The following is a 20,111-nucleotide window of genomic DNA, read 5'->3' on the forward strand; positions in this document are numbered from 1 at the left end:
GAACTCCTGACCTCAAGTGATCCGCCCACCTCAACCTCCCAAAGTGCTGGAATTACAGGCGTGAGCCACTGCGCCAGGCCTCTTGTTAGGTTTCTATGAGTCCCTGACCCCAGCTCCTGTGCCATCTGTCATTCCTGCTGTGATGGTGAAGGCTTCCCAAGGACCAGAAATGTCTAGGGGTGGGTCCGGCTTCCTCCCTCAGACTGGGGGTTCCCTGAAGGTGGGGGCAGCTTTCCTCCTCTTCTCTCCCACTCCCAGACTGGGGCTCCTTGACATGGGCAGTGTGGATCCCCAGACTGAAGGCTTCCCAAGGGGCAGGACTTTCTCCTTCTCAGCATCTCCAAAGACCCCAGCACAAGGTAAGCCTCAGAAGGCAGCTTGGAAGGGTGCCCTGGACAGCCCCTTGGCCCCAGTGCTCATTCCTGACCATCACAGGCCCAGAGCACATGACGAAACCCATCCCAAGCCCCCAGACCAGACGCCAAGAGGAGGGGGTGGAGGCAGCAAGGCTGGAGGCATGTGTAGAATAAATAGAACTTTATTCTTTATCCAGTAGATCTCAGTGGAAAGTCCAACAGTAACAGGTGCACCCACGGGCTCCAGGGGAAGGGGCCCCAACCCCTGGTGAAGGAGGTCGGGGCAGAGCCAGCTCCCCCAGCTGGGGGTGCAGGGGTGAGGGGAGACCCCCCTGTAGGCCCGTCCTGCGGGGTAAGGAGGGGGCACGGGGGTGGGACAGGTTGGGGGTGGGGGGCAGGCCAGGGAAATGGAGGAACTCGGGCCAAGTGTGTGTCGGCCCATCTACTGTCCAGTGTGTGTGTGTGTGTGTGTGTGCGCGCGCGCGCACGCGCATGTGTGTGGTGTCTGGGGGCCCTATGGGGGTGCTGGTGGCTGAGGCCGGGGGTGGGGGCAGCTCGGGCCCCTGGCCAGCCCCTTCACAGTGGAGGCTGGGGAGCCTAGATGATGTGGGCCCTGACGGGAGGCAGCTCTGCCGAGGAGCCAGGTCTGGGAAAACTCTGCATCCCGGGGCCCTTGCTCTGCCCTGCTCCATGCCTCATGGTGGGTGCAGGCAAGTGCCAAGGCCAGGAGCCTGTCCTTTCAGGGCTGCCCCACACCGTCCACACCCAGTGGTCAGGCAGAGGGAGAAAGGGGCTGGCGGCTTCTCCAGTGGGAGGGAGGGGAAGGCAGGCCTTGGAAAGTTAGTACTTCACAGTTTTAAAGAGAAAACTGAGGAGGAAAAGGCTGAGGAGGAGAACTGGGGGCACAGGGACATGAAAGGAGAGTGGGGGCCCCTTCCGAGCCACTCCCTCCCCCGGACCCACCCCCTCCAGCTCTGGATCCAGCTCCCCCCAATACACAGCACAAATTCCTTCAGTATAAATGTGCTTAAAATGAAAATTCTTATTTAAAAAATCAAAACAAAAAAATTAAAATAAAAACAAAACCAGCGAGAATTAATACCTGGGGTTGGTATGGCAGGGTATGTACAGGGGGAACCCCCCGCCCCTGTCCCACCCCCTCTGTCACCAACCGAGGCAGGGGGGAGGTTGAGGTTCCCCGGCTGGGGAGCAATGGCTTGTGAGTTCTGAGGATGGGGGAGCCAAGTCCTGGCGTTTGCTGGTGATGAAGATGTGGTGAGCTGGGCAGAGGGGTGTCTTGATGAACACGAGGCCCCCAGGACCCATTCTGAGACCCAGGACCAGGGGCCTCACTCAGTTCCCGGCCTCGGCCTCTGACGTCAGCCCAGGCTGTGGGAGCAGGCAGTCCACTGAGGGCCCAGGCCTCTGTCCAAGGAGTCGCTGCCTCCTCCCTCCCCGTCCCCCAGGGAAGGTCCCCAGTACTGCCCGGGAGGACAGGTGGGGGCAGGGCTGGTGCGGGGTCACATGGTCGGTAGAAAGGCAGAGAAAAGCCGGGGCGGAGGGCGAGGGCTGTGTCCATGTGGCGTGGGCGGTCACGGGGAGTGGGTGGCCGGGCTGCTTCTGTTGGAGCTGGGGCTGAGGCTGGGGCTACAGCTGCCTGGCGGGGGGGCCAGGCCACCCCCGTCCCGCCCCCCACCCCCCGGCTGTCCGCTCAGAGTGTCCAGGCCCTCTGAGTTCTCCAACATTTCCTGGATGAGAGGCGGCATGGAGCCCGGGATCTCCATCTTCAGCGTGATCACCCGCTCAGCCCCTGCAGGAAAGGAGGGGGCAGAGGTCAGCACGCTGGGCCAGCCCTCCCACCCCCAGCCCCAGCGAGCCTGGCTCGAGGTGGGAAGATCAATACTGCTGATATTAGCATCTTTCTTGGGATTCAGTTCTTTGACACGAGCCAGCTCTCTTAAGCCCCCAAGTCCAGAGGCTGGTGGCAATGGGGCAAAGTGGTCCCGAACTCCGGCTCCAGGGCCAGACTGCCGGCCTGGGCTTGACGCCAAGCCCTTCCTTCCTCTACGCTGTGTGCTAGGGATTATCCTGACTCCTCTGTAAACACGAATGTTATCCCCGCCCCTCAGAAGGGAAACTGTAGCTAGGAGCTGTTAAGTGACCCACACAAGGACACACACCCACGTGTCTGGTTCCAGAGCCACGATCTGAACTACCACACAAAGGTGACACAGGCAGGCCACCTCGGCAAAGTGGAGTCACTAGGGGACCTCAGCCTAGACACAGATGGGGACAGGTGTCGTATTGTCCTGGCACAAAGACATGGGGTGCTGGCTTGGATGTGGGGGCCTGGGCCAGGTGTCGGGGGCCGGCACCCCTCCAGGTCTGTGAGCCTCACCCTTGGCGCTGATGCTTCGCAGGTCAGTAATCTTCATTAGCATCTTGGGGAACATGTGGGGGCGGCTGGGCCTCCGCTTCCGCACGTAGACCTTTAGCGCCTCCAGCAGCGGCTCCTGCAGCATGTCCACCCGGTCCGGCTGCTCCAGGTCCTGGCGGTCTGAGGAAGCAGAACCACCCCCTGAGCAGCTGGGAACACAGCTGCACCCCCAGCCTCGGCCACCGGGGGGCGTACCTGCCCAGGCCATGGAGGAGGGCAGCTCGCAGGCGCCTCCCCACACAGGGCAGGGCATGGGGTCTCTGCTGCTGCAGGGTACAGAGGCCCTTAAAAGGGAGCAACGGGAGCTGAGGGTGAGGGGGTGCCCCAAACCCTCCCTGAGCCCAGTTCGTGGGATGGGACCCCAAATGGGCAGTGCCATCCCCAAGCAGGGAGAGGGTTCCCAGGCAGGCTCCCACTCCCCCCTGTTATTCTGGAAACCAGATGAAATGGCAGAAATCACAACAATAAAATAGCAACTAACAAGCACTGGAGCTCGCTCTGGGCACCTGCACAGTATCTGTTACCACCGTAATCCTCCCATCAACTTCATGAGCTAGAGACCGTTACCGCCCCCACTGTACAGAAACGGAGGCCCAGAGAAGTTCAGCAACCTGCTCAGGGTCATGCATCGGCCAGGAGGTGACCCTGGTTGGTCCGACCCTCAAACCCTCACTCTTAACCTCCCTAGAAGGGGTGTTGCCCAGAAATCGGGAACAGGAGTCCAGGCCCCACATGGCCCCCTTGCTGTGTAGTTGCAGACCAGACCCTGCCCTCTAGAGATACCTAACAGAGGTGGCCTGAAAGAGCTCCCTGGAAGAGACTCCAGGGCTGCACCCCCGTCCCAGCCCAGCCCCCAGACCCAGGCCCCCTGCCCACCTCCGCAGATGAGGCAGATGGCGCTGAGCAGCCCCGTCTCCGCATCATCCATCTCCAGGGGCAGCAGCTGGTTGGCGAAGGCAAAGACCAGGTCGGTGAGGGGGCCGAAGCCAGCGTTGTGCATCTGGGTCCGGTTCAGGGTCAGCCCGTCCGAGAAGGTCATGGTGTCCTGCTCGGGCGTGTACCGCGTGCAGATCCGCAGGATCTGGGTGCAGAGGATGCTTGGGTTCAGGGACTGAACCCGAACCCACTCTGAGCACTCGGCACCAGCACTCCGCACCAGCACTCCCGGAGGACCACCTGGCAGGTGGCCGGAGCAATGCTGTCTGATAGAATTTTCTACAATGATGGAAAGGTTCTACGTCTGCACCATCCATACCTCAGCCACCAGCCACATGCGTCTACTGAGTACTTGAAATGTGGCTAATGCAACTGAGGAACTGAATTGAGTTTAATTTTAATTAATTTAAATTTAAAGAGTCACATGTGGTGAGCAGCTACTGTACTGGATAGTGCAGGTCCAGGTCATCCTGCCTGCATGCAGAGAATGTAGAGGGGACCTAGAATTTCTAGGAGCTAAGGAACACTGGGCTGCTGCCTACAGCTCCCAGGATGAGGTACACAACAAGCGCTCAGTAAATGTGTATTGGCTTGAATGTGGTTGCAGGAACCCAGACCGCACCTCCTGCATCCACGGCATGGGGATGGGAGCCCCTGCAGGCAGCACAATCTAAACCTCCCACCCATCACCCGCCTCAACATTCAGAGGTGCCCATGGAGAAATGACAGTCTGCCGGCTCACGCGGGAGGATCACCTGAGGTCAGGAGTTTGAGACCGGCCTGGCCAACATGGTGAAACCCCGTCTCTACAAAAATACAAAAATTAGCCGAGTGTGGTGGCGGGTGCCTGTAATCCCAGCTACTCAGGAGGCTGAGGCAGGAGAATCTCTTGAACCCGGGAGGCAGCAGTTGCAGGATGCAGTGAGCCAAGATCATACTACTGCACTCCAGCCTGGGTGACAAGAGTGAAACTCCATCTCAAAAAAGAAAAACATAAAAAGAAATGACAGCCTCGTCAAATCCCAGGTTCCCCACCCTGGAGGTGACCAAGAGGGAACAGGTGGACCGAGCCCTTGTCAGGGACAGCAGGAAGGAGAGTGCTCCCTCCAGCCTACACTTTGGCAGTTCCCACCACCTCTTCCTGTCCCCACCCCCTGCATCCAGCCTCCAGCCCAGTCTACCCTCGGGCTCACCTCACCTCACCGAGTGCCCGGCAGTCCCCTGAGCTCAGCATGGCCTCACAGCAGCAAGTCTTTCACTTCCTGCTCCTGAGTTAGGGCTACCCTCTCACCTCCCCCTCTACAAACCCCTAGATGTCACCTCCTCTGAGACATCATCCTTCAGGCTCAAGCAGTCACAAGCCCTCCCCCAATCTCCAGGAAGCATTGATCACAGTTTTGCAACCTCTGTTGACTTATCTCTTGCCTCACATGGAAGGTTTTCAAGAGAGGGGATGGTGGTGCATTCACCGCTGGGTTCCTGACACCCAGCTCGAACACTGGCCAGAGGATCCTAGGTGAATCTTTTTAGTTTTTTGCAGAAATAAGGTCTCACTATGTTGCCCAGGGTGGTCTTGAACTTCCAGCCTCAAGTGATCCTCCTGCCTCGCTCGGCCTCCCAAAGTGCTGGGATTACAGGTATGAGCCACTGCACCTGGCTCCTACGTGACTCTTTATTACTGGCTAAATGGATGGATGGCTGGGTGGCTGGATATGTGTATGGGTGAACAGGTGAGCTCCTGCACATCTGGCTGCTAGGTGGCTGAATGGACAGGGAGACGAGTGGACAGGTGGACATATGGGGAGAGGAAGGGCAGACATTTGGGCGGTGGGCATTTGGACAGGTTGATTGCAGACAGACATTTAGGAGGGTGGCTGTCTGGCTGGAAGGACATCTACCCAGGACACAGGGGCAGTGCCTGGGGGCCAGGGTGTAGACCCTCACCAGGATGTCCAGGCAGGCAGCCTTGAGGAGGGTGATCTGGTCAGCGATGGTGAGGGTGGTGAAGCCGGGCAGCTGCTTGGCGAACTCCACAGTCTTAATGATGCACTTGGTGGAGAGTTCACTGAACTTGTCCCAGAGGTCAATGTCCAGAGAGACACGTTGTTCTGAGCTGTTGTTCTGGGGGAGGAGGGAGAGTGAGGGCCTTCTTCTCCATGGCACCCCTTCTCGGCCTGGCTCCAGCCCCCACAGGCCTGCCCTCTACCCAGCCTTTACTTCCTGGGAGCTCCTTGGGAAGAGGCAGCAGGAGGAGGGAGAAGAGAGGGGAAGGGAAGGACGCAGAGATCCAGCCAGCGGGGAGGAGGAAATGCCTGGCACAAGAAGGGGTGCCTGAGAGGGGCCCGTCCTGGCCCTGTGGCCCTGGGCAAATCCCGCCCTGCAGGCCGGGGGAAAGCCATACCGTAGTGTATTTGCCCAGCTGGCAGAGGGCAGGGAAGGTTTCCTGGTGCGCTTTGCGCACCTTCTCAATGAGCTCCCCCACCTCCGGCGTCAGCGTGTAGCTCTCAGAGCACTCGGGCTTGGGCACCTCCTTCTTCTTCTTGTTTCGGTCGTTTCTCACAGCTGTGGAGGGCAGAGGGGGTTAGAGGGCAGCTGCAGGCTGCTCAGGGCCTCGTCCACCCCCAGCCTGACAGAGAGCTGCCAGCTGCTGAGGAGGTCACCCAGGCTTGTAAGCACGCGCACACAGCATGCGTTCACGGGCAGGCAAGGCATTGCCACGCACTCCAGCCCTCCATGCCCACCCAACCCACACATCAAGTTCTGCCCCAGAAGCCCCATGAGCACAGCTGTGGCCCTGCACACACACCCCCCCCCAACCCCGTAGCCAGCCGCATGCTGTCCCCCACGCGTCTACTCCAGCTCACACTCCAGGCTACGGTGCCCTCCTAGGTGCTCTGCCTCCTCTTTCCCCAGGAAGGTCCTTCTCCCGCCTCCACTCACCCAGCCCTCCCAGCTGCAGTCTCCCTGGGGGTCCCTTGGGACTGGCTCTGAGCAGCTCCTGGGGCAAGTGGGGAGTAGGGCTCCCCAGCCTGAGAGTGGGGGGCCTGGCGGGGAGAATCTCTTGGCCCATTAGCTGGGGAGCTGACAAATCACCAGGGGCGCTGAGCCGCACACACCACTCGGCTTTAAAGAAGCGATGGGGTCGTTACCAGCCGATTATCCAGACACACAATCATTCACAGGGCTGGTGGTGGTGGCTGCTGACGCGGGAGGAAGGGAGGGTGGGGGAGGGGCTCAGGGAGGGGGTAGCGAGGTGGGGGTAGCTGGCATAATTTGGAGATCACTCATGTCGATTCTGCAAATTCAATAAAGTGCAGGGGAGAGAAGGGAGAGGGAGAGAGAGAGTGGGGGGATAATTTGGGAAGAGAAAATTGCAGCTGTGACAAGACGTTTATCATTCGGAAGCTTTAATTCTATTGAAATGGCAGCTGCTCAGCTCCGGGGCACAGAGCAGCCGGGAGAGGGGGAGTTGGCGGTGGGAGGGAGAAGGGGAGTTGGCAGTGGGAGGGAGAAGGGGTCCCCTCCCTGGTCCTTCTGCCATGAAAAGAGCAGAAGGTGGCACAAACAGAGAGGAGGAGGTGACAGCCCTTAAGCGAAGGGTTCCAGGCTTGTGGGTCTTGAGTTGTCACCCACTCTTGCAGCAGGACCCACCACTTCCTGGGCTCAGGACAAGGCATCCCCAGCCTCCTGTGGCAGGACACTCCAGTCCCCTCCATTCCTGTCTGGGGCTCTTCGTCCAACAGTCAGAACCATCTCACCCGTGCCCCCTCCCCACTGCCCTCCCCACAAAGGGCTAGGGGGTCCTGCAGCCCCCTCCCCCATCCCATCCCCCAAGGCTCAGGCTCCATGGCAACGGCCACGCAGACAAGGAGGCGTCTGTCAGCGTCATTTATCTCTGACATCATCAATCACCGGTCACCACGGCAACACCCATGATTCAACACAAGAGGGTCTCCCTGTCCAGCCTTTCCCTCCCTCCCTCCATCAGGCCTCAGCTGAGCCCAAAGTGGAAACCCCATTTCCTCTGGGATCCGTGAAGTCCCAATTCTTTCTTCCAACTCTGAATCCCAGGCTTAACTAGACAATGGCTTTTGGATCCTTGTGCCAGCCCTTCCACCCCCCCATACACACATAAGTCCAGCCAAGCACCCCTCAGAATTCAAGCCCCTCCCCTAAGACTCACAATCAGAAGGGACTGCCTATGCCTCTGAGCCCCACCCCAAAGCCAAGCACGGCCTGGAAGAAAGCCATCCTGGAGCATGCACACACGCACACATACACAAGCACACACAGCCAGACGTGCAGAAACAGGAACGGTTACACATACACGGTCCCGGAGCACAGACCTGCCCGTGGACACACAGCCAGCCAGACTCGCAAACAGGTCCTTGCAGCTACACACAAACCATCCTCAACCGTGAGCCCGCACACCACGGCATGCGTGTTCATGCATGTGCACAAACATCCACAGAGCCCTGCTCCCTTGGTCTTTAGGAGCATCTGAGACCCCAACTCAGGCGGGACTCGGCCCCTGCCCTATGGCACTCACACTCCTTGGACATGCCCACTTCGAAGCACTTCTGCAGTCGGCAGTACTGGCAGCGGTTCCGAGTCACCTTGTTGATGATACAGTTCTTGTCCCGGTGACACGTGTACACCATGTTCTTCTGGATGCTGCGGCGGAAGAAGCCCTGGGTATGGAGGGGAGGGAGTCAGGTTGTCCACACCCACAGTGGGAGCAGTGCCTGGCTACGGTCTCAGTCTAGGGGAGGAGGGCCAGGCCAGCTGCTGCCCCCAAGCGTTTGCCCATCGCCTACCTGAGCAGGCCAGAAAAGCTGGGGAGAATGATTCACCTAAAAGGATCCTCCTCAGGAGAATCCCAGTACCTGCCTCAACGCTGCAGGATGGGCAGGAGTCTTCCCCCAACCCACAGCACACACCTGACTCCTCCCTTCCAGGGAAAAGACCTCAGGGCTGCTGGTGAGTCAGAAATAGGAAGACATGGGGCTAACGGGGCAACAGCCAGGGATCTGGAACCCATACCCCTGAACTCAGAACACAGGAAAAGAAGACAAGCCCGAAGAGGCCAGGAGGCAGATACACGGGCTGGCCAGAGAAATGGAGGCAAACACACACATGCACTCAGGAGCAAGGCAGAAAGATGTGAGTTCACCAAGACAGGTGTGCACCGACCCATCACAGACACAGACCCAGGCTGGCCAGGGGCTCCACATACAGGCTGACCAGACGGACAGGTGGACAGAGGAAGAACAGACCAGGAACAACCAGACAGGACAGGCAGACACACAGCCTGAGGCCTTGTGCTTTGCCCTTGACCTCCGTCCCACATCTGGGGATAGCTACTCCAGGCTGAAGAGCAGCCCAGAGCTGCAAGGCCCAAAGCTGTGAAGATTCTGAGCCCCAATCTCTGGAGGAAGAAACGCACACAGAGGCTCAGGCCCCAGGGAAAGGAGGAGAAGCCGGGCGCAGGGCTGCTAAGGACCAGGTATACCTGCACCCTGGCACCTAACGTGAGGGTGGGGAAATCCAGCCAGACACTGGGGAGCCCACAGCCCGGGCACCTGAAGGGGAAGCTAAGGCAGGGTGCCTGCTCCTAACTGCCTCCTGCCAGGCTGCCATGGTGAGGTTCAGGCAGGGCCGCCGGGGGAGGCCTCCTGGGTCCCCAGCCAAGAGCCAGTCGGCAGCCAGCTCACCATGGCAACCTGGGCAGCGGTGGCAGAGCAGGCGTACGCCCTGCCAGCTGGAGGATAGAGACAGGGAAAGGAGCTGAGGCAGGAGGGGACCTCTGGTTTGAGGGAGCCCTGCACATTTATGGGGGAGGACCTGTGGGGAAACTGTGGTAGGTGTCCCTGCTTGCTGCCAACTTCCACAGAGAAAGAAGAACAGCAACTTCAGGGACACCCCCCAACTGCACACTCCCAGGACACAGAAGTGGGGACATCCCATTGACCTCATCAAGCTGTCCTTCCCAATGACCCCTTCAACTCACCTTGCAGCCCTCACAGGCGCTGACCCCATAGTGGTAGCCTGAGGACTTGTCCTGACAGACAAAGCAAGGCTTGTAGATGCGGGGTAGAGGGGGTGGCGAGGGAGGGCTGGGCACTATCTCTTCAGAACTGCTGCTCTGGGTCTCAATGGCTAGAGAGAGAAGAGGGGAGGGGCAGTTAGAGACCTAGGTCGCCATCCTTAGTACCAAGCTCCACCCTGCCTCACCGTCCCTCCTAAGAGCCTCTCCCAGCCTCACCACTGCTGGCAGGATTCAAGTCTTAAGAAAACTGGGACTCCCCAGCCAGACTCGGGGAAGGAGGCTGCCAATGAAGCCTCCAGCGCCCCATCACTCCTCTGGACTCCTAGGACCCCCACCTTCAAAACCACAAAGATACAATGATAAACCATCACATTTGTATGTGTTCCGTGACTGTGCTTGGGGAGTAGGGGTGGGGGTCATCCTGATTCTAAAGCTCTTGCCCCTGGGCGGCCTGGCCCCGTTCTCCCCCCGAGTTAGGAAGGAGTTAACGCTTGAAGAGGAGGGAGGGAAGAGGACATAAGCTGGGGGCAGAGGAAACTGGGGTCAACAGGATATTCAAAGCCGGCCACTCCCCCACCCCCTCTGCTTCCGCTCCCCCCTCCACCCCATTCTGCCAGCAGCCACAGCCCCTCCTCCACCCAAACAATCCCAGGGCCAGGGACCCAAGGCAGGGGGTGCAAAGAAGAGTCACAAATGCTGGGCACAGTAGGAGGTGTCTCCCTGAGATAGGGGGAGACACCCTGAATACAGGGAGAAGAGTCCCCAGGGCCCCAAAAGCCCATTATTCTGGGTACCCCCCATCTGGGGAGAGATGGCATGACAAAGGGGGTCTGTTCCCATCAATGCTCTGTCTGTCTGGCCTCAATACTATGTCTGGGTTACTAACCCCTCCCCTTCTGTTATTCAGCTCCAAGAGGGCAGCCAGGAGGGGTGACCCAGACAGCAGGGGCAGCCATCACTGGCCAAATCCTCCCCAGTGTCTGGCTCCATGCCCATCACTGTAGGCAGAACAGGGCTGGGTTGGGTAGGGGTTATCCATGTCCAAAGCCTGGGCAGCTAAGGCTTGGTTGCAAGCCTTAGCTCGGTTGCAAGTTGGGTGCAAGATAAGAACTATGACCAGGACAATCCCAGATTCCCAAGGGGCCACCCAGCATCGTCCTGAGGCCCCTACCAACGTTCAAGTTCTCTTGTCCAGGGCCAAGGATGGATGAGGATGCCTCCCTAGGTAGACAGATCCCTGCCTCCTCCCATATTCCACAATCCTACCTAGCCCTACCCCAAACTCCGGCACATGAGACTGGCTGGCATTTAAAGGTGCCCACAGCTCCTGGCCCAAGCACCTTACAGCATGAGTCACATAGCCCCAAATCACATGGCCCTAAAATTGGGGCACAGAGGAAGGAAGCATGGGAACACCAGGGGCTGACTATGTGCTACCACCCTCCCCCCTTACCTGCAGACACAGTGGGGGCTGCTAGGCGGCTGATGACAGGGAACTAGGCCAACAACCTTGGCAGGGCTTTCCTGGCTCTTAGTAGTGCCTGGGCACCACTTCCCGGGCCAGCCTGGCTGACCAGCACTGCTATGGCCCCCCATCCCCTTCCCTGCCCCGAGACCAGCCTGCAGCAATGGGACAGTTGATGCCCACACCATCCCCAGCCCAGCAGATTCTCTCCTGACCTCCCCCCGCCGTCTGCTCTTCACTCCAACACCAACTGCCCTGGCCTGGTTTTCTCCCACCTCATTCTCCCCAGGCCAGACAAGCAAATCAGACAGGCTGAGAGGCCTGAGAACAGCTGCTGGGGGGGCGGGGTTGGGGGGCCTGGGTGAGGCCAGGAGGCAGAGGGGGTGAGCCACAAAGCAGCCCTTTGTTGTGCTAACTTTTTCCAAGACGTAAAAGCAGTAACAATAGACAATCCAGACTGGTGGGGGGAGGGGAGATCAAGGGCAAGGGGGTATGTGGAGGGTTGGGGGGACCATGGCCTAGAATCTTGGTCAGCATTCCGACAAGCAGAGGAAGAAGGCACTGACCTCCCCACCCCTCCTAATCCACCGTTTGCCCTGGGCCCCGCCTCTCCCAAGGCCCCACTTCTAAAATGAACCAGACTGGAGAGGGAGAAAGGACTGAGGGAGGTTTGGGGGTACAGAGCGGGATGTCACGAGGGGAGCTAGGGTATGGGGAGTCATGGGGGATACCAGGATGAGAGGTAAACAGCTCTAAGGCCTGGGACAGACTAGAGGGCAAAAAGCCATAAAAACATGGAGCTAAAGCAAAGTCCAACAGAGGGTGTTTACGGAACTGAGAGAATGTGCTTTTTAAAATTATTTTTTGGCAGAATGGGAGAGATGACCAGAGGCGAGGACTACAGTTTAGGCTGGGCAAGGCCTTCTTTTAGCCCACCCAACGGCAGCTTGACTGCCTTGGAGGCTGTAACATAGCCTGCCCCCTACCTCCAGCACATCCCCACCTGTCACCCAGGTAACCCAGCTCTGAGGTTTCCCTGCTCTGCCCTTTGAACCCAGAGCTCGATGCCCCACCTCCCCAGGCCTCCAGCCAGCAGTCCAAGGAGGTGAGGTACAAGGACCAAGGCGGAGGTGTGGGGAACTCCGGAATCCTCACAGCCTCTGCAAGAGTTAGGACACGGCCATAACTCCCTGCACACACAGGTGGAGGGGGGAGGGACACCAACGGGGGAGGGACTGCCCGGGCCTGGCCCATCCCTGCTAACCTCCCTCCCCAGAGGCCCAGCCCACCAATCTCTCCTCTTCCTGCAGAAGGACTCGGGCTAGAGAAGGACCACACCTTCTCAGCTCAAAGTTCCAGCGCCCAACAGAGGACTGGAACTGACCCAGGAAGCCAGGCGTCCCCTCCCGCCGACGCTGCCAGGGTGCCCCTCCCTCGCTCCCCATCCTGGCAGGGCGGGCGGCGCAGAGCGCTCCACTCCGGATTCCCCACGCCCCCGAGCCGTTCGCAGGCTCGCACAAGGGGCCGGTTTCCTGGAGGAGATCAGCAGGAAATCAGCCGGGCCCCCGGCCAGCGGCTCCCCTCCCAATCCAGCTGGCGCCCGCTCCTCCGCAGCTCCCCTCGCAGCCCCTGGGGACGGTTGGGGAGGGGGCGTAGGGCCCTCTGTACCGTCCTTCCTCCTCCAGGGGGGAGGCGGGGGTAGCTCTGGGTGTACCGCGGCAGCGGAAGAAGGCCCCTAGCCCAGCGGCCGCCTGATAAGCATCTCCCCCTCCCCCAACTACGGGCATCCACGTGCTTCACATTCTTGGACGTCTGGGAGCGGGCGGAGGTGTGAGTGGCGGAGATTGGTGGGAGACAGATGGGGAGCCACATCCTGTGCACCCCCCTTGTCCTCTAATGCACCGAAATGAGGGCTCTGGGGAGGGAGGCAATGTCCCTAGGGCCCTGCAGAACCCAGGCCACCTCCTCCCACAGCCAACCTGCTCTTCCCACCTTCAGTGGCAGTAAAGGGGAGAGTGGAGAATTCCCCAAGAGGGGGCTGGAGGCAGCTCCAGTCACCAGCGGACTTCCACACACCCAAGGGGACCCTTCCAAGGTGGTGGCATTGGCCCCACATATTCTAGACTGAGTCTAGTTGCCACCCTCAGACTCCGGGTCCTTCCTGTGCCTCAAGGCAAGCCCCCAGACCCCCATCACTCCCAACCTCACAGCCTCAGGACCCGAGTCCACTGACACCTCACTCACTTATATGCACACCCACGCTCAGACTACGGGAACTGGAAACCCAGGCCTCTAGGTCTACTACCCCACCCCAGAATGGGTGTGGGGACAGGTCTCCACTTCCCCATGTCCAGTGGTTTAGGGGAAGGGCTCACCAATACACTGCCTGTCCTACTCTCTGTGATCCTCCTCCCTCTCCAGTTCTGGGCCAGGAAGAGCTGAGCTGTCCCCATGGGCTAAGAAGAGACAGGGGCTGGAGACCAAGGTCTCAGATCCCAGCTTCTCTCCAGCCCTCTGGAGAAGGTGGCCAAGGCAGTGGAAGGGGTGACTCTGGCAGCCCTGCTCCAACTATCCCCCTAGGGGAGGGGGGTCTTGCTCCAGCACTGGGAGAATGAGAAAAAGGGTCCTAGAGTCATCCTCTCACTCTCTCTTCTTCCAAAGTCAACGGTGATACCTTCCCTCTTGTGTCTACAGCCACACAGCAGATTCGGCCCTAGAAGAAATGGTCGGGGGCGGGACAATAGGGAAAGCTGGGATAGAAGTGGCTCTGGGAGGGCAGAGGTGGGCTGTCTGTCCATCTCAGGTCTCTCTTCTCCCAGCAAGAGGGGTGGGGTAAGTCCTTTGCCCTTCAACCTTCTCCAATCTGCCAGGGCCCCCCGAGACCCACTCCACCCCTCCTCCCTGGCAGGCAGGAGGGAGGCAGCAGGTCCAGGAAGGTGGGAGATCCTCCACGGAAGAGCTTCCCCTCCAGCAAAGAGCCCAAAGCCCAGGAGGGGAAGAAACCTGAGCCATCTAACAATAACCCCCTTGCGCCTGCTCCCGCCCACTCAGTGTACACTGCCTCACAGCTGCGCAGGAAAATGCCCAGGTGTACACCCTGGTGCTCCGAGCTCCTGAGTGTGCACAGAGCCCTTCCTCCCAGAGGAGCTTGCACCCAGGCAGGGGGCAACAAGGAGAGAAAGTGACCAGGCTGCCAGGATGCTAGGATTCTCATCAGTGCCCCTCTTAGGAAGGCACAGCCCAGGACCTGGCCCTATCCCCAGGTGAAGTCAGGGTAACAAAAGGACTCGGTGGCGGAGCTGGGAAGGGATGCAGTCCTCATTTCCAGAGCAGCCCCAGACCCACAAAAACAAACTCATTCCCCAGAGAACAAACCGGATTAGGATTAGGGGGAGAGGGATTCTTCTCACCAGAGCAGCTTCTCCCCTCCACTCCTGGGGATGAAAGCCTCAAAGATGACAGCCAAGTGTCTGGGGCCAGGACAACAACCCCATAAGGACCCAGTGCCCCTTGCCAAGATGGAAGGTTAGGATGGCAGATGGGTGTCTGATGAAGTTGCCCCTTTATGCCACACCCCACTGTCAATACCAAAGACACTGAGTGCTCCCCTGACACCCACTCTAATGACGCAAGAGCAAGGGCTGGGGGCAGCAGCTGTCGCACAGGAAGGGGCTCTCCCTCGGGCTTTGGCAAGTGGGATCTGGCGGGGGGGGTCTTCCCCCGGGAGCAGACAAACCCACACAGACAGGACCTTTACCCCACCCTCCAGCCTGCTGTGAAGCTGTTGGATTCCAGGCAAGAAGATATAAACTGGGGGCAAGGGGCTTGGGCTTCATTTCTCCTGGAAGAAGTGAAACAAGAGATGAAGGAATGTATCTTGAAAGAAGGAACCCTCAAAGTTCCTCAGCCCTAATCTAACACAAATTGCACTCAGGGTTACTGGGGGGAGGGTGCGGCCGGGAGGGTTCAATTGTCCAGCAAGGGCAACACGGGTTAAGTGAAAGGTAGAGACAGGACCTCCACTACACCCCGGGACTCTCACCCCCGAGTAGTAGTGGAAGCCCTACAGCCCACTCCCACCCCCTACAACAGCAGACTGAGAGGCCGGTACGTACAGTGGTTTGAACCATTCCAAAGCGGAGTCCGGAGCGGGGTGGAGTACGGACCCGGGGCGGGGAGCCCCTTCTCTGGGAGCAAACAGGCCCGGTTCTGGTTATAAAAATCCACCACTAGGAAGGGGTTAGGGGTGGGACCCCCCACTTCTACACTCTCGTACATCTTTCCCCTCGAAGGCAAGAGGTCCGAGCTGGGAAGTCCTGCGCGCCGCCCCCGTCACTCAGCCGGCGGCGCCATCCGAGCAGAGCAGCTGGGGGCGAGGAGACGTCCCCTCGCCCCGACTGGTGACCCGGGCAGGGGGCGCCCCCTGCCCTGAAGTCCCCGCGTCTAAGTCCGCCGGCCGCTCCGCCAGTCCCGGTGAAAAGCAGGGAAGTTGTGTGTGCTGGGAGCGGGGGGTCCGTCGGCTCTCCCAGGGAAGCCTGGCGGGGCCCGGGAACTCAGCGGCTTCACCTCGAGGGGACTCCCGTCTAGAGTCTCGCGGCGTCCGAGGCAGAGTACAGCGGCTCCCCAAGTCCGCAGGCCGGGGGCGGGATCAGCGCGGGGCTGGGGGTCAACGAGCACTTCCTCCTCCCAGCCGGGGATCCGGGGCTTCTCCAGGGATTCTCCGTGGCGAGGATTCCGGGTGGGGGTGGGGATCCCGCGCGGTTCCGCCACCGCCAGGCCAGAGGCAGCCGGCGACTCGCTCGGTCTCTGGTGGTGCGCGCCACGGCCCCCCCCACCCCAGCTCTGCGCGCCCCCTCCCCTCCGGGCACCACCCCCTTTCCACCGCCCCGCCCCGTCCAGGCACCGCCCCTGGCTTAACCCATTCCCGGCGCGTCCGGCTGCAGCGGGAGAAACGCAGGGAACCGAGAGGGAGAGGCGGCATGTGGACAGGCAAGTGGGGGCAGCCTGGGAAGGGGGAGGAGAGGAGAGGAGCAGGAAGGGGGAAAGGCTCCAGATGAGGAGTACACAGAGTACAGAGGGACGCCGAGTACAGGGAGAGGAGGGGGCTGCGAGGGGACAAGGACGGAAGAGGGGCGGGCGTCCTCCCTTGTACCAGTTCCGGCTCCCAGGCTCCCCCAAGGTTTGGTCAGTCCCTGGCCGAGCGAAGCCGTGGTGGAGGAGGTGGTGGGGCGGGGAAGAGGGGGGTGGTCCCGGTGTCCTCCCCTTAACACACACCCCCACCCAGGCCGGGCCTCATTTGCCTAATGCAATGCGGCTGAACTCTCGCTGAACTCGCCTGGCGGCGCCTCACCTCCGAGTGACCCACCCACCGCTGCCCGTGACATCACCCGCTCGCCAGCCCGCCCGCGGGGCTCGCCCGCCAGCCCCCTGCCCGGCCGAACCGGGCCACCTCCCCCGGAGACGCGGAGAGCGGCGGCAGGAGGCGTAGGGCCGGGTCGCGCGGGGCCAAGTGTTTGGCACCCGGGTGTGACATTGTGCAGCTCGGACGCTGTGTCGGAATGAGACACCGGCTTGTGTCATTGTCTGTGACATCATGTGTGACTCCGGCCGCCGGAACCCGACGCGGCAGCGCGGGTGCTGTTGGCACAAACACAGGCAGAGGGGGCTCTCCTCCCCACGCTCTGCGTGCTTCCGGCGAGCAAAGCCCCGCCCAAGGTGTCTCCTAGCTGGGGAACCAGTACCGGCCCCTGGTGCACTGTCCAGCTCTGGAGAGATAAAAGGAAGAGCTGGTGCCTTCCAGTGGACTACTTCATCCTAGAAGCCCTCGGGATGCACGTTTCACTGGAAGAAAGGCCTAGCTTGGGTAGGTCCCTAGAAAGAAGGGATACCCCTGGAGGAGGGGGTATCCTATTACCCCCACTCTCTAAAAGGAAGGATGGAAATGTACATGCTACCCAAGGATATTCTTCTAGAAGAAGCCTGGCTCTTTATATATGTTGTCATTTTATCCTTACAGCAACTCCAAGAGATGTTTTACAAATAAAACAGGTCTCAGCAAGGCTATGTGGGTTGTCCAAGATCACATTACTAATAATAAAGAGTAGAGCAGGTATTTGAACTTACTGCTGCCAAAGCCCATGTTCTTACCAAGCTAGGCCGATTCAAGGTATTTTTCTGAGCACCTTCTATGTGGACACCCTGGGGAACCTGCCCTTGTAGACCTTAGGGAGCAACAGCCATTAAGCAAATAATCACTATATGCACACACAATTGCAAACTGAGATAAATGGTATTATGCTCTGAAGAATTAACATAGGTACCTAACTTAGCTTTAACTAAATTAGGGAAGAACTCAAATAAAACAGACCTACCATAAGAGAAAGTTTGTAAGTTAATCAGGCAAAGAGTAGAAAGGAGTGTAGTTCCAGTTAAAGGGCGAGTCTGTGCAAAGGCCCTGGGGTTACAGAAGTTGATGAGTTCATTGAAGGAACTGGCAGAAGGCTAGAATGATGGGGCACAAAATTCAAAAGGAAAAGGTACACAAGACCAGGCTGGAGAGGTGGGCTCAGGCCAGACCAGGGGGGCTTATAGGCCTCAGTAAGGCTTTTGGATTTTATCCTAAATGCAAGGAAAAGCCATAGAAAGGTTCCAAGCAACGGAAAGATCAGATTTACAGTGTAAAAAGATCTTTCCAGCAGTTGTGTGAAGAATGGATTATAGGAGGGCAAGAGAGACCAGGTAAAAGCTACTGCAGCAGTCCAGGCATCAGACAAGGGTGGCTTGGCCTAGGAAACTGGAAGTGCTGATGGACAGAGGAAGGTGGATTCAATAAACATTTTAAAGGTACAAATAACGTGGGGGGGTGGGGGTAAGGGGTATGGGAAAAGAGGTAGCAAAGAGACTTGTGTGTGACTTATGCATCAGTGAAGTTCCTGAGACTGCAAAGCAGAGAAGTCCACTGGGCTGCTGGACAGGTGGATGTGGGGCCCTGAAGTGCAGTCAGGGCTACAGATGGAATGCTGGGGTCTGGGGGCAGGTATGCAAATCTTGACAGTGGATGAAACTAATGGCGAAGAGGACAGAGTGCTTCCATGCCCTCGGGATCTTTCAAATGATGGAGCAAGGCTCTGCGCTCACAGCTGCAAGGCGCTAAGGGACCTGAGACTCTGTCCCTGCCATCAAAGACCTTGTGGTCAGGAAAAGATGTCCCAAATGGTTACAGCTCATGGCAGGAACAGGGGAGAAGCAACTTCTGGGTAGCGAGATGAGTGTTGTTAAAAAATAAATAAGGACCCACAGGCATTCTAAGTAGGGAGGCAGAGTGTGGCAAGCAAGGGGGAACATCTGTGAAGATTTCTGGGAAGAGGCGGCATTCAAGATGTTCCTTGAAGGATAGATAGGATTTCCGGAGCTGGAGAGGAGAAGCTAGGGCAAGAGGCCCGTTCTGGGCAACAGCAAGGTCATGGGGCAGGTCAGAGCAGAACACAGTGTCCTGGGGCAGTGGGAGAACTGGGAAACAAGGAAGGCTCTGGCCCGCAGCTGGGGCTGGGGGGCCTCCAGCGGCAGCTGTCTGCAGGCCTGGGGCCCCATCCTGCTCAGCCTTATCCCTCCCTCAGCTCCTTCTCAGGGCTTTGCGTTTAGTAAGCCCTCAGCAGGTGCAGGCCAAACTGGCCCCCACTTGTGCCAGGCAGGGCCCCCTCCTGTCCCCAACCCCATCTGGAGGGGACAACAAACAGGAAATCATGAGGCCCAGTGCCAGGTGGACACTGGCTCCCAGTACAGAGTGGCGCCATCCCCCAAGACAGTGCCCAGCTCTACCCTGCCCCTCACTATCACAGCCTTGCTGGGTACGTGAAACTCACCAAGGGCCTCAGCAGGAAGCAGGCGACCGTGGCCTAACGGCAACTCGCCCAGCCAAGGAGAGATTAGAAGTTTTGCTCTATTTTTTTATTTTTATTTATTTATTTGAGACAGAGTCTCGTTCTGTCACCCAGGCTAGAGTGCAGTGGTGTGATCTCAGCCCACTGCAGCCTCCACCTCCCGGATTCAAGCAATTCTCATGCCTCAGCCTCCCAAGTAGCTGGGATTACAGGTGTGCACCAGCATGCCCAGCTAATTTTGGTATATTCTGTAGAGATGGGGTTTCGCTATTTCGCTATGTTGCCAAGGCTGGTCTTGAACTCCTGAGCTCAAGCAATCCTCCCACCTCGGCCTCCCAAAGTGCTGGGATTACAGGCATGAGCCACCGTGCCCACCCTTTTTTTTTTTTTTTTTTTTTTTTTGAGTCCAAGTCTTGCTCTGTTACCCGGGCTGGAGTGCAATGGCGCGATCTCGGCTCACTACAACCTCCACCACCGGGTTCAAGTGATTCTCCTGCCTCAGCCTCCCGAGTAGCTGGGATTATAGGTGTGAGCCACCGTGCCCAGCCAGAAGTCTTGCTTTAAGGAGGAGGAAACAGATTTGGAGAGAGCTTGGGTGACCTGCCCAAGGCCACACAGGAAGAACTGTCCTTTAAGACTCCTGCCCATGGAAGGCCCTTGGTCTGTGGGCTGGTTGAGGTTTCCAGCAACCCAGAAGTCAAAATGGGGAGGGGAGCACCTCTATTTCTGACAGCCAAAGGTTGAGTGGCCTCCAGTCAACCCTGGGAGGCCCAATCCCTCGCTGTGCCCCAACTCCACAGAGGAGGAGGAGGAAGAAGGCACTGCCCCAAAATGACTTAGAGATGGAAACCACTTCCTCTTCCCACAGACACTACTCCCTCAAAGGGCAGGCAGGCCTGCACTGGTACAGCCCCATAAGCAACACATCCCTTGGCATGGGGTAGACACAATACCTCGGCCCTGACCCACCTAAAAGGAAGACGGGCTT

At 58.8% G+C, this 20,111-nt stretch overlaps 1 protein-coding gene and 1 long non-coding RNA gene across 7 annotated transcripts in view; one reads left to right on the top strand and one right to left on the bottom strand.

The window, feature by feature from the left end:
- Window positions 1–522: 522 nt before the first annotated feature.
- Window positions 523–20,111, bottom strand: part of RARA (retinoic acid receptor alpha) — a 48,613-nt gene continuing 29,024 nt past the window's right edge. For 4 of the 6 annotated variants that reach the window (XM_016931848.4, XM_063799610.1, XM_016931847.3 and 1 more), the window contains 7 exons: window positions 9,740–9,888; window positions 8,279–8,420; window positions 6,131–6,291; window positions 5,674–5,850; window positions 3,670–3,874; window positions 2,755–2,913; window positions 523–2,166 (listed from right to left, as the gene is read on the bottom strand). In XM_016931848.4, coding sequence (XP_016787337.1) covers window positions 1,949–2,166; window positions 2,755–2,913; window positions 3,670–3,874; window positions 5,674–5,850; window positions 6,131–6,291; window positions 8,279–8,420; window positions 9,740–9,888 — 1,211 coding nt within the window. In that variant the 3' untranslated portion in view covers window positions 523–1,948. Of the gene's footprint in view, window positions 2,167–2,754; window positions 2,914–3,669; window positions 3,875–5,673; window positions 5,851–6,130; window positions 6,292–8,278; window positions 8,421–9,739; window positions 9,889–15,358; window positions 16,101–16,612; window positions 19,463–20,111 lie in introns of those variants that run through there. The other 2 variants (XM_054670920.2, XM_016931851.4) reach the window with 2 other exon arrangements.
- Window positions 8,419–10,148, top strand: LOC134808948 (uncharacterized). Its single transcript, XR_010153228.1, has 2 exons — window positions 8,419–9,235; window positions 9,977–10,148. It is a non-coding gene; the product is annotated as an uncharacterized LOC134808948 (long non-coding RNA).

The sequence above is a fragment of the Pan troglodytes genome, chromosome 19, assembly GCF_028858775.2.
Source record: "Pan troglodytes isolate AG18354 chromosome 19, NHGRI_mPanTro3-v2.0_pri, whole genome shotgun sequence".
Classification (NCBI taxonomy): domain Eukaryota; kingdom Metazoa; phylum Chordata; class Mammalia; order Primates; family Hominidae; genus Pan; species Pan troglodytes.